Here is a 13,180-nt window from a genome sequence, read left to right as displayed (position 1 = left end):
ATTTGTCCTATTTAGCTAGTTAGCTTGCTGTTGCTAGCTAACGTTAATTTGTCCTATTTAGCTAGCGTGCTGTTGCTAGCTAATTTGTCCTGGGATATAAACATTGAGTTGTTATTTTACCTGAAGTGCACAAGGTCCTCTACTCTGACAATTAATCCACACATAAAACAGACAACCGAATCGTTTCAAGTCATCTCTCCTCCTTCCAGGCTTTTTCATCTTTGAACTTATATGGTGATCGCATCTACACTTTCATAGTATTACCACGACAACCGGCAAAACATTTAGTCTTTCAATCACCCACGTGAGTATAACCAATGAGGAAGTGGGAGAGGCAGGATTTTCAGTGCGATCTGCGTCAGAAATAGAAAGGACTTCTATTTTAGCCCTTGGCATCGCAGACAGTCATTGGTGCGAGCAGTGTGGGTGCAATAGATGAATAACATGGATTTCTAAATTTATTTTGCAACGTTCGCACACGCGACGTGTCCAGTCTGGTCAGCATGAAATTGCGTTAGTTATTTTCCCTCCATCTTGTGCCAACATCAGGTCTTTTTTTAGTCTTGGTCTTTTTCTAAGAGATTGTCAGTTGGATAGGCTCTCTGCAAGGTTTTGTATATCTTACCTATCATAAGAACACCGTTTTCTGACTCAAATAAGATTCCCTCAAGATTGCTCTGATATCCCGAAAATGTTCAAATCAATTTCTTGATAATAAAACTGTTCAGTTCCATGCATTTGAAAATATCTACATTGGTCAGGCAACAATTGCTTTTAAATTCTGTCATATAAATACATTTCTTTACTATTAGCAAGTAATTTATGGTTCTTTGCCGTTTTCCATGTGGACAAAATAAAATAAAAATCGGTGAATTCTGAAAAGCTATCCAAGGATCGTTTCATAGGGGTGTGTTTTTAGGGAGTGACATTGGTTCCTGTAGAATACATTTTCATTTTCTTCCATATTGTTAGCGTTCTTAACTATCATGGTGGGAAAAGTACCAAATTGTCATTCCCGAGAAAAAATAAAGATACCTTTATGACTCAAAAAATGACTCAAGTAAAAGTGAAAGTCACCCAGTTAAATACTACTTGAGCAAAAGTCTAAAAAGTATTTGATTTTAAATATACACTGAACAAAAATAGAAACGTAAAAGAGTTTGAGCTTAAATAAAAGTTGATTAAACTACAATAATTACACAGGTGCATCTTGGGGACAATAAAAGGCCACCAAAATGGGCAGTTTGGTCACACAACACAATGCCACAGATGTCTCAAGTTCAGGGAGCGTGCAATTGGAGTGCCGACTGCTGGAATGTCCACCAGAGCTGTTGCCAGATAATTGAATGTTAATTTCTCTACCATAAGCCGCCTCAAGTTGTTTTAAAGAATTTGACCGTATGTCCAACCAGCCTCACAACCACAGACCACGTGTATGGCATCGTGTGGGTGAGCGGTTTTCCCCACGGTGACGGTGGGGTTATGGTATGGGGCAGGCATAAGCAACGGACAACGAACACAATTGCATTTCATTGATGGCAAATTTGAATTAAAAAAAAATATACTGTAAAAGGCCCACAGTGAGGACCATTAAAAAAAATGTTTTTAAAGGGTATCTGTGACCAACAGATTCACGTCTGTATTCTCAGTCCTGTGAAATCCAGATTTAGGGCTTATGGATTTCCATTGACTGATTTCCTCATACGAACTGTAAACTCAGTCAAATCAAGGAAATTGTTGCATGTTAAGTTTCTATTTTTGTTCAGTATAAGTCAAATGTATAAATCATTTCAAATTCCTTATGTTAAGCAAACCAAAGGGCACCATTTTAGTCAGATTTTATTTACAGGTAGCCCAGGGGCACACTCTGACGTCATTTACAAACGCAGCATTTGTGTTTTGTGAGTCTGCCAGATCAGAGGCAGTAGGGACCAGGGATGTTCTCTGTTTAGTGAGTCTGCCAGATCAGAGGTAGTAGGGACCAGGGATGTTCTCTGTTTAGTGAGTCTGCCAGATCAGATGTAGTAGGGACCAGGGATGTTCTCTGTTTAGTGAGTCTGCCAGATCAGATGTAGTAGGGACCAGGGATGTTCTCTGTTTAGTGAGTCTGCCAGATCAGATGTAGTAGGGACCAGGGATGTTCTCTGTTTAGTGAGTCTGCCAGATCAGAGGCAGTAGGGATGACCAGGGATGTTCTGTTTAGTGAGTCTGCCAGATCAGAGGTAGTAGGGACCAGGAATGTTCTCTGTTTAGTGAGTCTGCCAGATCAGAGGCAGTAGGGACCAGGGATGTTCTCATGATAAGTGCGTGAATTGGACCATTTTCCTGTTCTGCTAAGCATTCAAAATGTAACGAGTACTTTTTTGTGTCAGAGAAAATGTATGGGGGAGGAATACATGATTTTCTTTAGGAAAATATGCAGAGTAAAAGTAGTCCACAATATAAATAGTCAAGTACAGATACTCTAAAAAACTACTTAGTATTTAAAAAAAACTTGACTAGCAGCAGTGTTTACTACCTGTGAGAGCAGTGTCCCGTTGTCCTTCAGAGAGTTGTTGATCATCTGCTGGGTGGTGTCCAGGTGGGTCAGCAGCTGACCAAACTGCATGGCTACACACAGAGAGAAAGGACCAGGGTTCATATACTTATTCACAGAGAGTCAGACCACCCACATGGCTACACAGACAGACAGAGAGACAGAGAGAGACAGAGAGACAGAGAGAGAGAGACAGACAGACCACCCACATGGCGAGAGAGAGCGAGAGATTCAGACCACCCACATGGCTACAGAGAGAGAGAGAGAGAGAGAGAGAGAGAGAGACAGAGAGTCAGACCACCCACATGGACAGAGAGAGAGAGACAGAGAGACAGAGAGAGAGAGAGAGAGAGAGAGAGAGAGCTACAGAGAGAGAGAGTCAGACCACCCACATGGCTATAGAGAGAGAGAGAGAGAGTCAAACCACCCACATGGCTACAGAGAGAGAGAGAGAGACAGACCACCCACATGGAGAGAGAGAGAGAGTCAGACCACCCACATGGCTACAGAGAGAGAGAGAGTCAGACCACCCACATGGCTACAGAGAGAGAGAGAGAGAGAGTCAGACCACCCACATGGCTACAGAGAGAGAGAGTCAGACCACCCACATGGCTATAGAGAGAGAGTCAGAGAGAGAGAGAGTCAGACCACCCACATGGAGAGAGAGAGAGAGAGAGTCAGTCAGACCACCCACATGGCTACAGAGAGAGAGAGAGAGTCAGACCACCCACATGGAGAGAGAGAGAGTCAGACCACCCACATGGCTACAGAGAGAGAGAGAGTCAGACCACCCACATGGCTATGGCTACAGAGAGAGAGAGAGTCAGACCACCCACATGGCTACATGGAGAGAGAGAGAGAGTCAGACCACCCACATGGCTCAGACCACCCACATGGCTAGAGAGAGAGAGAGAGAGTCAGACCACCCACATGGCTAGAGAGAGAGAGAGTCAGACCACCCACATGGCTAGAGAGAGAGTCAGACCACCCACATGGCTACAGAGAGAGAGAGAGTCAGACCACCCACATGGCTACAGAGAGAGAGAGAGAGAGAGAGAGAGAGAGAGAGTCAGACCACCCACATGGCTACAGAGAGAGAGAGAGAGTCAGACCACCCACATGGCTACAGAGAGAGAGAGAGTCAGAGAGAGAGAGAGAGAGTCAGACAGAGAGAGAGAGAGTCAGACCAACATGGCTACAGAGAGAGAGTCAGACCACCCACATGGCTACAGAGAGAGAGAGTCAGACCACCCACATGGCTAGAGAGAGAGAGAGAGAGTCAGACCACCCACATGGCTATAGAGAGAGAGAGAGTCAGACCACCCACATGGAGAGAGAGAGAGAGAGTCAGACCACCCACATGGCTATAGAGAGAGAGAGAGAGTCAGACCACCCACATGGAGAGAGAGAGAGAGTCAGACCACCCACATGGATATAGAGAGAGAGTCAGACCACCCACATGGCTACAGAGAGAGAGAGAGAGAGTCAGACCACCCACATGGCTACAGAGAGAGAGAGAGAGAGTCAGACCACCCACATGGCTACAGAGAGAGAGAGAGAGAGAGAGAGAGAGTCAGACCACCCACATTTTAAAAGCATATCAGCGCTGTGGACATTACTTGTTCCTTTAAATTAATTTTTATAACTTCCACACCTGCAGTTAAATGTGCATATTTTTTTTATTTTCTAATTGTAACATATGTTTCTGAGCCAGGTCTGGTGATTGACAGGTTAGCCTGTTTCTGAGCCAGGTCTGGTGATTGACAGGTTATTACCTTGTTCATGCAACTCCTTGACAGCCATGAGCCTCTGCACCACCTGGGGCAGAGAGGTTGCCATGGCGTCCCACTTCTGCACCACGGCATACAGCTGAGACACCTGACAGACGGAGACAACCGTAATGAGACGGTTAGGGGGGGTAAACAGACGGCACAGTTCAAGGATTGTCCAGTTGACATCTACAGGAGACGACTGTCCAGGTGACATCTACAGGAGATGACTGTCCAGGTGACATCTACAGGAGATGACTGTCCAGGTGACATCTACAGGAGATGACTGTCCAGGTGACATCTACAGGAGATGACATCTACAGGAGATGACTGTCCAGGTGACATCTACAGGAGATGACATCTACAGGAGATGACTGTCCAGGTGACATCTACAGGAGATGACTACTGTTGGGGAGGATTGTCCAGGTGACATCTACAGGAGATGACTACTGTTGGGGGAGGACTGTCCAGGTTCCATCTACAGGAGATGACTACTGTTGGGGATGACTGTCCAGGTGACATCTACAGGAGATGACTGTCCAGGTTCCATCTACAGGAGATGACTGTTGGGGAGGATTGTCCAGGTTCCATCTACAGGAGACTGTTGACTGTCCAGGTGACATCTACAGGAGATGACTGTTGGGTAACATTGTCCAGAGTTCCATCTCCAGGTGACATCTACTGTTGGAGATGACTGTCCAGGTGACATCTACAGGAGATGACTACTGTTGGGGAGGATTGTCCAGGTTACATCTACAGGAGATGACTGTCCAGGTGACATCTACAGGAGATGACTGTGGGGGAGGACTGTCCAGGTTCCATCTACAGGAGATGACTACTGTTGGGGAGGATTGTCCAGGTTACATCTACAGGAGATGACTACTGTTGGGGAGGATTGTCCAGGTGACATCTACAGGACTGTCCAGGTGACATCTGACTACTGTTGGGGAGGATTGTCCAGGTTACATCTACAGGAGATGACTACTGTTGGGGAGGATTGTCCAGGTGACATCTACAGGAGACGACTACTGTTGGGGAGGATTGTCCAGGTTCCATCTACAGGAGAGGACTACTGTTGGGGAGGATTGTCCAGGTGACATCTACAGGAGATGACTACTGTTGGGGAGGACTGTCCAGGTTCCATCTACAGGAGAGGATTGACTACTCTACAGGGGAGGATTGTCCAGGTTCCATCTACAGAGATGACTGTCCACTGACATCTGTACTGGGGAGGATTGTCCAGGTTACATCTACAGGAGAGATGACTACTGTTACATCTACAGGGGAGGACTGTCCAGGTTCCATCTACAGGAGATGACTACTGTTGGGGAGGATTGTCCAGGTTACATCTACAGGAGATGACTACTGTTGGGGAGGATTGTCCAGGTTACATCTACAGGAGATGACTACTGTTGGGGAGGATTGTCCAGGTTACATCTACAGGAGATGACTACTGTTGGGGAGGATTGTCCAGGTTACATCTACAGGAGATGACTACTGTTGGGGAGGATTGTCCAGGTTCCATCTACAGGAGATGACTACTGTTGGGGAGGATTGTCCAGGTTACATCTACAGGAGATGACTACTGTTGGGGAGGATTGTCCAGGTTACATCTACAGGAGATGACTACTGTTGGGGAGGATTGTCCAGGTTCCATCTACAGGAGATGACTACTGTTGGGGAGGACTGTCCAGGTGACATCTACAGGAGATGACTACTGTTGGGGAGGATTGTCCAGGTTACATCTACAGGAGATGACTACTGTTGGGGGAGGACTGTCCAGGTTCCATCTACAGGAGATGACTACTGTCGGGGGAGGATTGTCCAGGTTACATCTACAGGAGATGACTACTGTTGGGGAGGATTGTCCAGGTTACATCTACAGGAGATGACTACTGTTGGGGAGGATTGTCCAGGTGACATCTACAGGAGATGACTACTGTTGGGGAGGATTGTCCAGGTTACATCTACAGGAGATGACTACTGTTGGGGAGGATTGTCCAGGTTCCATCTACAGGAGACGACTACTGTTGGGCCAAGTAGTTCTCCTGGTGGTTAGGAAAACCTCCTGGCCATAGGGATAACCTAATTACTGTGTGAAATAAGATGTCATATAAAAACTCTTACATTTGCTTCTACACCTCAATATAAAAAGCCGGACTAACCTTGTTCTGTGTGCCAGCATCTTCAATGGTTGCTTTGTGCTTCGCAATCTCGTTCATCTTACCAAGGACGCTCTACACAGAGAAAAACACAAAACAACGATAACCGTGTTCACTTTTTGCAGTATAACAAGCACACAAATACCAGCCCATCTGTCCTTGGGTGTTCAATTCAATACAATTCAATACAATGCAATACAATTCAATTCAATACAATGCAATACAATGCAATTCAATTCAATTTGAGGGGCTTTATTGGCATGGGAAACACATGTTAACATTGCCAAAGCAACTGAAGTAGATAATATTACAAAAGTGAAATAAACCAAGTGTTCTCTGCAGAGTAGTGGAACATTGATTGCTGCTAGACTGATAGATACAAGGCCAGTGTTTCATCAAGGGAATGTTTCTACTGATCCTCAACGTTACCTGCAGCCTGGCTTCCACCTGGTCCAGAGTGGCTGAGTCCAGAGCACTGACCCTCGCCTGCAGCAGCTCCATAGTGTCCTGGAGGACAGAGACAGACCGAGAGAGAGAGAGCTCAGTCTCAGGGATAACAGTGATTGATGATCAGGGCAGGGTTAACTGTACTTTCTGACATTGTGGATCATTCAAAACCAAACCAAAAATGTTTTATGAACAAATTGGATTGATTGAGTTCAGTTGGTCAAAAACGGGATACTTTTTATTTTATTTTGTCAACTGAACTCAATCAATGGACCAAGGTGGTAGACAGAAGACTCACCATGAGACTGCCTCCCTGCACCCCAGCACTCAGAGGTCCCGGTTTGTCTGATCCAGAACCCACAGCAGTCTCCAGCTCTGAAAGTCTCTTCTCCAACTCTGCCATCTTAACACAGAGGCAAACGATGGAGAGGTTCAGGCGTGAATGAATGAAAACTGGGTAAACAAGTGACACAGAATTGACCATGGACCGACTCAAATTTGCATGTGCAAATGCAGACACACGTTGTTGCCGACCACACCCACACACACACACACACACAGTGCTGTTGGGGACCCCTTTCCACACAGTCCCATTGCCCTGGGCTCCATACCTTGGCAGCGTCTGTGAACTTCTCCTGCTCTGGCCGGCTGTGTAGCTCATACAACACCACACCGTCAGGACCTTTGGCTGCTGGGGCCTTGCCCTCCCCTGTACTGCCCCTACTGCCCCTCACTGCCTCCAGCTGGGTTAACAGACGTCTGACGGAGAGAGAAAGGGAGGAAGGAGAAAGGGAGGAAGGAGAGAGAAAGGGAGGACGGAGAGAGAAAGGGAGGACGGAGAGAGAAAGGAGAGAGAAAGGGAGGAAGGAGAGAGGGTCAAGAATAAAAAGGCACATAAGGGTTAGGATGGTTATTAAATAAGAGACAGACGGGGGTTTGAACAACAGACAGACAGGGGTTTTAACAACAGACAGACGGGGGTTAGAACAACAGACAGACGGGGGTTAGAACAACAGACAGAAGGGGGTTAGAACAACAGACAGACGGGGGTTTGAACAACAGACAGACGGGGGTTTGAACAACAGACAGACGGGGGTTTGAACAACAGACAGACGGGGGTTTGAACAACAGACAGACGGGGGTTTGAACAACAGGGTTTGAACAACAGACAGACGGGGGTTTGAACAACAGACAGACGGGGGTTTGAACAACAGACAGACGGGGGTTTGAACAACAGACAGACGGGGGTTTGAACAACAGACAGACGGGGGTTTGAACAACAGACAGACAGACAGGGGGTTTGACAGACGGGGTTTGAACAACAGACAGACGGGGGTTTGAACAACAGACAGACGGGGGTTTGAACAACAGACAGACGTTTGGGGTTTGAACAACAGACAGAACAACAGACAGACGGGGGTTTGAACAACAGACGGGGGTTTGAACAACAGACAGACGGGGGTTTGAACAACAGACTGACGGGGGTTTGAACAACAGGGGGTTTGAACAACAGACAGACGGGGGTTTGAACAACAGACAGACGGGGGTTTGAACAACAGACAGACGGGGGTTTTAGAGAATTTAGCAGTATGTCCAACCGCCCTCACAACCGCATTGCGTCGTGTGGGCGAGCGGTTCACTGGATGTCAACGTTGTGAACAGAATTCCCCATGGTGCCGTGGGGTTATGAGATACAGCGACTAGATCCTGAGGCCCACTGTCTTGCCATTCATCTGCATCCTCCCCCCCCATGTTGCAAGGATCTGTACACAATTCCTGGAAGCTGGAAACGTCCCAGTTCTTCCATGGCCTGCATACTCACTAGACAAGTCACCCACTAAGCATGTTTGGGATGCTCTGGATCGACGGGTACGACAGCATGTTCCAGTTCCCGCCAATATCCAGCAGCGTTACACAGCCATTGAAGAGGAGTGGGACAACATTCCACAGGCCACAATCAACAGCCTGATCAACTCTATGCGAAGGAGACCCGCTCCACTACAGGCCCGTTGATGTGAATTGGGGCTTGCTCGGCCCTCCATTTGCTGTAGACCACAATCAGCGCCTTTTGTCTTGCTGACGTTAAGGGAGAGGTTGTTGTTCTGGCGCCAAGCTGCCAGGTCACTGACCTCCTCCCAATAGGCGGCCTCATCGTCGTTGGTGATCAGGCCTACCACCGTCGTTTTGTTCGCAAACTTAATGATGGTGATGGACTCATGGGTGAACAGGAAGTACAGGAGGGGACTAAGCACGCACCCCTGGGGGCGCCCTGTGTTAGAGGGTCAGCGTGGCGGATGTGTCGTTGCCTACCATCACCACCTGGAGGTGCCTCATCAGGAAGTCCAGGATCCAGTTGCAGAGGGAGGCGTTCAGTCCCAGGGTCCTTAGCGTAGTGATGAGCTTCATGGGCACTATGGTGTTGAACGCTGAGCTGTAGTCCATGAACAGTATTCTCACGTAGGTGTTCCCCTTGTCTAAGTGGGAAAGGGCAGTGTGTGGAGTACAATAGAGATTTTGTCATCTGTGGATTTGTTGGGGCGGTATGTGAATTGGAGTGGATCCAGGGTGTCTGGGATGATGGTGTTGATGTGAGACATGACCAGCCTTTCAATGTTTTTCATGGCTACAGATGTGAGTGCTACAGATGGGAGTGCTACGATGCGGTAGACATTTAGACAGGTTACCTTGGTGCCCCCCCCCCTTCCCCTTTCCCCCCCTCTTACTTGGCCAGTGCTCCATCTGGGTCAGCTAGATTAATATGTGCCTGTGGTCCCAGCAGTGAGTCCAGGTGGGCAGAGACCAGCTGCTGTTTGAGCTGGGCAGCCTGCTGAGCGAGGACGACAGGAGTCAGACGCTCCTCTGAACTGCTGTCCCGTGTGGTCGCCTGAGGGGAGAGGAGCACAGACAGATGTGATCAGCACACAGGGAAATGACAACCACTGGTTTGGGGGTGGGTAGAGGTCACTGGGGTATAAAGACGGGTGGTTTGGAGGTGGGTAGAGGTCACTGGGTTATAAAGACGGGTGGTTTGGAGGTGGGTAGAGGTCACTGGGGTATAAAGATGGGTGGTTTGGAGGTGGGTAGAGGTCACTGGGTTATAAAGATGGGTGGTTTGGAGGTGGGTAGAGGTCACTGGGTTATAAAGATGGGTGGTTTGGGGGTGGGTAGAGGTCACTGGGTTATAAAGATGGGTGGTTTAGGGGTGGGTAGAGGTCACTGGGGTATAAAGATGGGTGGTTTGGAGGTGGGTAGAGGTCACTGGGGTATAAAGATGGGTGGTTTGGGGGTGGGTAGAGGTCACTGGGGTATAAAGATGGGTGGTTTGGAGGTGGGTAGAGGTCACTGGGGTATAAAGACGGGTGGTTTGGGGGTGGGTAGAGGTCACTGGGGTATAAAGACGGGTGGTTTGGGGGTGGGTAGAGGTCACTGGGTTATAAAGATGGGTGGTTTGGAGGTGGGTAGAGGTCACTGGGTTATAAAGATGGGTGGTTTGGAGGTGGGTAGAGGTCACTGGGTTATAAAGATGGGTGGTTTGGGGGTGGGTAGAGGCCACTGGGGTTTAAAGATGGGCCCCAGGAATCCGAGACTAATCAGGAAGATTCAGGGGGATAAAAAAAACATTCTGAAGGCAGCTTCAACTTCGACGCCCTATTGTAGCCATATGTACACAGGTTTGTAGAGGCTAGGGCGTAAGGGCTAGGGAGCTAACGCTAGGGGGCTGACGCTAGGGCGTAGGGAGCTAACGCTAGGGCTTGGGGGCAACCGCTAGGGCGTAGGGGGCTAACGCTAGGGCGTAGGGGGCTAACGCTAGGGCGTAGGGGGCTAACGCTAGGGCGTAGGGGCTAACGCTAGGGCGTAGGGCCTGGGGGGGCTAACGCTAGGGCGTAGGGGGCTAACGCTAGGGCGTAGGGGGCTAACGCTAGGGCGTAGGGGCTAACGCTAGGGCGTAGGGCCTGGGGGGGCTAACGCTAGGGCGTAGGGGGCTAACGCTAGGGCTTGACGGCTAACGCTAGGGCTTGGGGGCTAACGCTAGGGCGTAGGGGGCTAACGCTAGGGCGTAGGGGGCTAGGGGGCTAACGCTAGGGCGTAGGGGCTAGGGGGCTAACGCTAGGGCGTAGGGGCTAACGCTAGGGCGTAGCGGGCTAACGCTAGGGCGTAGCGGGCTAACGCTAGGGCGTAGGGGTAGGGCGTAGGGGGCTAACGCTAGGGCGTAGGCGTTAGGGGGCTAACGCTAGGGCGTAGGGGGCTAACGCTAGGGCGTTGGGGGCTAACGCTAGGGCGTAGGGCCTGGGGGCTAATGCTAGGGGCGTAGGGGGCTAACGCTAGGGCGTAGGGGGCTAACGCTAGGGCGTAGGGGGCTAGGGGGCTAACGCTAGGGCGTTGGGGGCTAACGCTAGGGTGTAGGGGGCTAGGGGGCTAACGCTAGGGCGTTGGGGGCTAACGCTAGGGTGTAGGGGGCTAGGGGGCTAACGCTAGGGCGTTGGGGGCTAACGCTAGGGCGTAGGGGCTAGGGGGCTAACGCTAGGGCGTAGGGCCTGGGGGGCTAACGCTAGGGCGTACGGGGCAAACGCTAGAGCGTAGGGGGCTAACGCTAGGGCGTAGGGGGCTAACGCTAGGGCGTAGGGGGCTAACGCTAGGGCGTTGGGGGCTAACGCTAGGGCGTAGGGGCTAGGGGGTTAACGCTAGGGCGTAGGGCCTGGGGGCTAACGCTAGGGCGTAGGGGGCTAACGCTAGGGCGTAGGGGACTAACGCTAGGGCGTAGGGGGCCAACGCTAGGGCATTGGGGGCTAACGCTAGGGCGTAGGGGCTAACGCTAGGGCGTATAGCCCCTAGGGCGTAGGGGGCTAACGCTAGGGCGTATAGCCCCCTAGGGCGTAGGGGGCTAACGCTAGGGCGTAGGGGGCTAACGCTAGGGCGTAGGGGGCTAACGCTAGGGCGTAGGGGGCTAACGCTAGGGCGTAGGGGGCTAACGCTAGGGCGTAGGGGCTAGGGGGCTAACGCTAGGGCGTAGGGGGCTAACGCTAGGGCGTAGCGGGCTAACGCTAGGGCGTAGCGGGCTAACGCTAGGGCGTAGCGGGCTAACGCTAGGGGCGTAGGGGTAGGGCGTAGGGGGCTAACGCTAGGGCGTAGGCGTTAGGGGGGCTAACGCTAGGGCGTAGGGGGCTAACGCTAGGGCGTTGGGGGCTAACGCTAGGGCGTAGGGCCTGGGGGCTAATGCTAGGGCGTAGGGGGCTAACGCTAGGGCGTAGGGGGCTAACGCTAGGGCGTAGGGGGCTAACGCTAGGGCGTTGGGGGCTAACGCTAGGGTGTAGGAGGCTAGGGGGCTAACGCTAGGGCGTTGGGGGCTAACGCTAGGGTGTAGGGGGCTAACGCTAGGGCGTTGGGGGCTAACGCTAGGGCGTAGGGGCTAACGCTAGGCGTAGGGGCTAGGGGGCTAACGCTAGGGCGTAGGGCCTGGGGGCTAACGCTAGGCGTAGGGGGCAAACGCTAGGGCGTAGGGGGCTAACGCTAGGGCTTGGGAGCTAACGCTAGGGCTTGGGGGCTAACGCTAGGGCGTAGGGGGCTAACGCTAGGGCGTAGGGGCTAACGCTAGGGCGTAGGGGGGCTAACGCTAGGGCGTAGGGTCTGGGGGGCTAACGCTAGGGCGTAGGGGGCTAACGCTAGGGCGTAGCGGGCTAACGCTAGGGCGTAGGGGTAGGGGGCTAACGCTAGGGCGTACTAACGCTAGGGCGTAGGGGGCTAACGCTAGGGCGTACTAACGCTAGGGCGTAGGGGGCTAACGCTAGGGCGTAGGGGGCTAACGCTAGGGCGTTGGGGGCTAACGCTAGGCGTAGGGGGCTAACGCTAGGGCGTAGGGGGCTAACGCTAGGGCGTAGGGGGCTAACGCTAGGGCGTAGCGGGCTAACGCTAGGGCGTAGGGGTAGGGCGTAGGGGGCTAACGCTAGGGGCGCTAACGGGGCTAGGGGGCTAACGCTAGGGCGTAGGGGGCTAACGCTAGGGCGTTGGGGGCTAACGCTAGGGCGTTGGGGGCTAACGCTAGGGCGTTGGGGGCTAACGCTAGGGCGTTGGGGGCTAACGCTAGGGCGTTGGGGGCTAACGCTAGGGTGTAGGGCCTGGGGGCTAACGCTAGGGTGTAGGGCCTGGGGGCTAGGGCGTAGGGGCTAACGCTAGGGCGTAGGGGGCTAACGACGCTAGGGCGTTGGGGGCTAACGCTAGGGCGTTGGGGGCTAACGCTAGGGCGTAGGGGGCTAACGCTAGGCGTAGGG

The 13,180-nt window shown here is 51.5% G+C and overlaps 1 protein-coding gene and 1 long non-coding RNA gene across 2 annotated transcripts in view; one reads left to right on the top strand and one right to left on the bottom strand.

The window, feature by feature from the left end:
* dctn2 (dynactin 2 (p50)) overlaps positions 1-13,180 on the bottom strand; it is a 35,775-nt gene that overhangs the window by 2,855 nt on the left and 19,740 nt on the right. Inside the window, exons 6-12 of the mRNA XM_052526450.1 lie at positions 9,638-9,798; positions 7,526-7,673; positions 7,213-7,317; positions 6,897-6,974; positions 6,471-6,542; positions 4,312-4,414; positions 2,519-2,610 (exon numbers count right to left, since the gene is read on the bottom strand). Of these exons, the coding sequence (XP_052382410.1) occupies positions 2,519-2,610; positions 4,312-4,414; positions 6,471-6,542; positions 6,897-6,974; positions 7,213-7,317; positions 7,526-7,673; positions 9,638-9,798 (759 nt within the window). The remainder of the gene's footprint in view (positions 1-2,518; positions 2,611-4,311; positions 4,415-6,470; positions 6,543-6,896; positions 6,975-7,212; positions 7,318-7,525; positions 7,674-9,637; positions 9,799-13,180) is intronic.
* LOC127932092 (uncharacterized) lies at positions 4,427-6,446 on the top strand. The gene is made up of 7 exons (XR_008144007.1): positions 4,427-4,599; positions 4,660-4,776; positions 5,121-5,208; positions 5,267-5,354; positions 5,604-5,823; positions 5,868-5,999; positions 6,044-6,446. It is a non-coding gene; the product is annotated as an uncharacterized LOC127932092 (long non-coding RNA).

Source organism: Oncorhynchus keta, chromosome 10 (genome assembly GCF_023373465.1).
Source record: "Oncorhynchus keta strain PuntledgeMale-10-30-2019 chromosome 10, Oket_V2, whole genome shotgun sequence".
NCBI classification, from domain to species: domain Eukaryota; kingdom Metazoa; phylum Chordata; class Actinopteri; order Salmoniformes; family Salmonidae; genus Oncorhynchus; species Oncorhynchus keta.
This window is presented reverse-complemented; position numbering and strand designations above follow the sequence as displayed.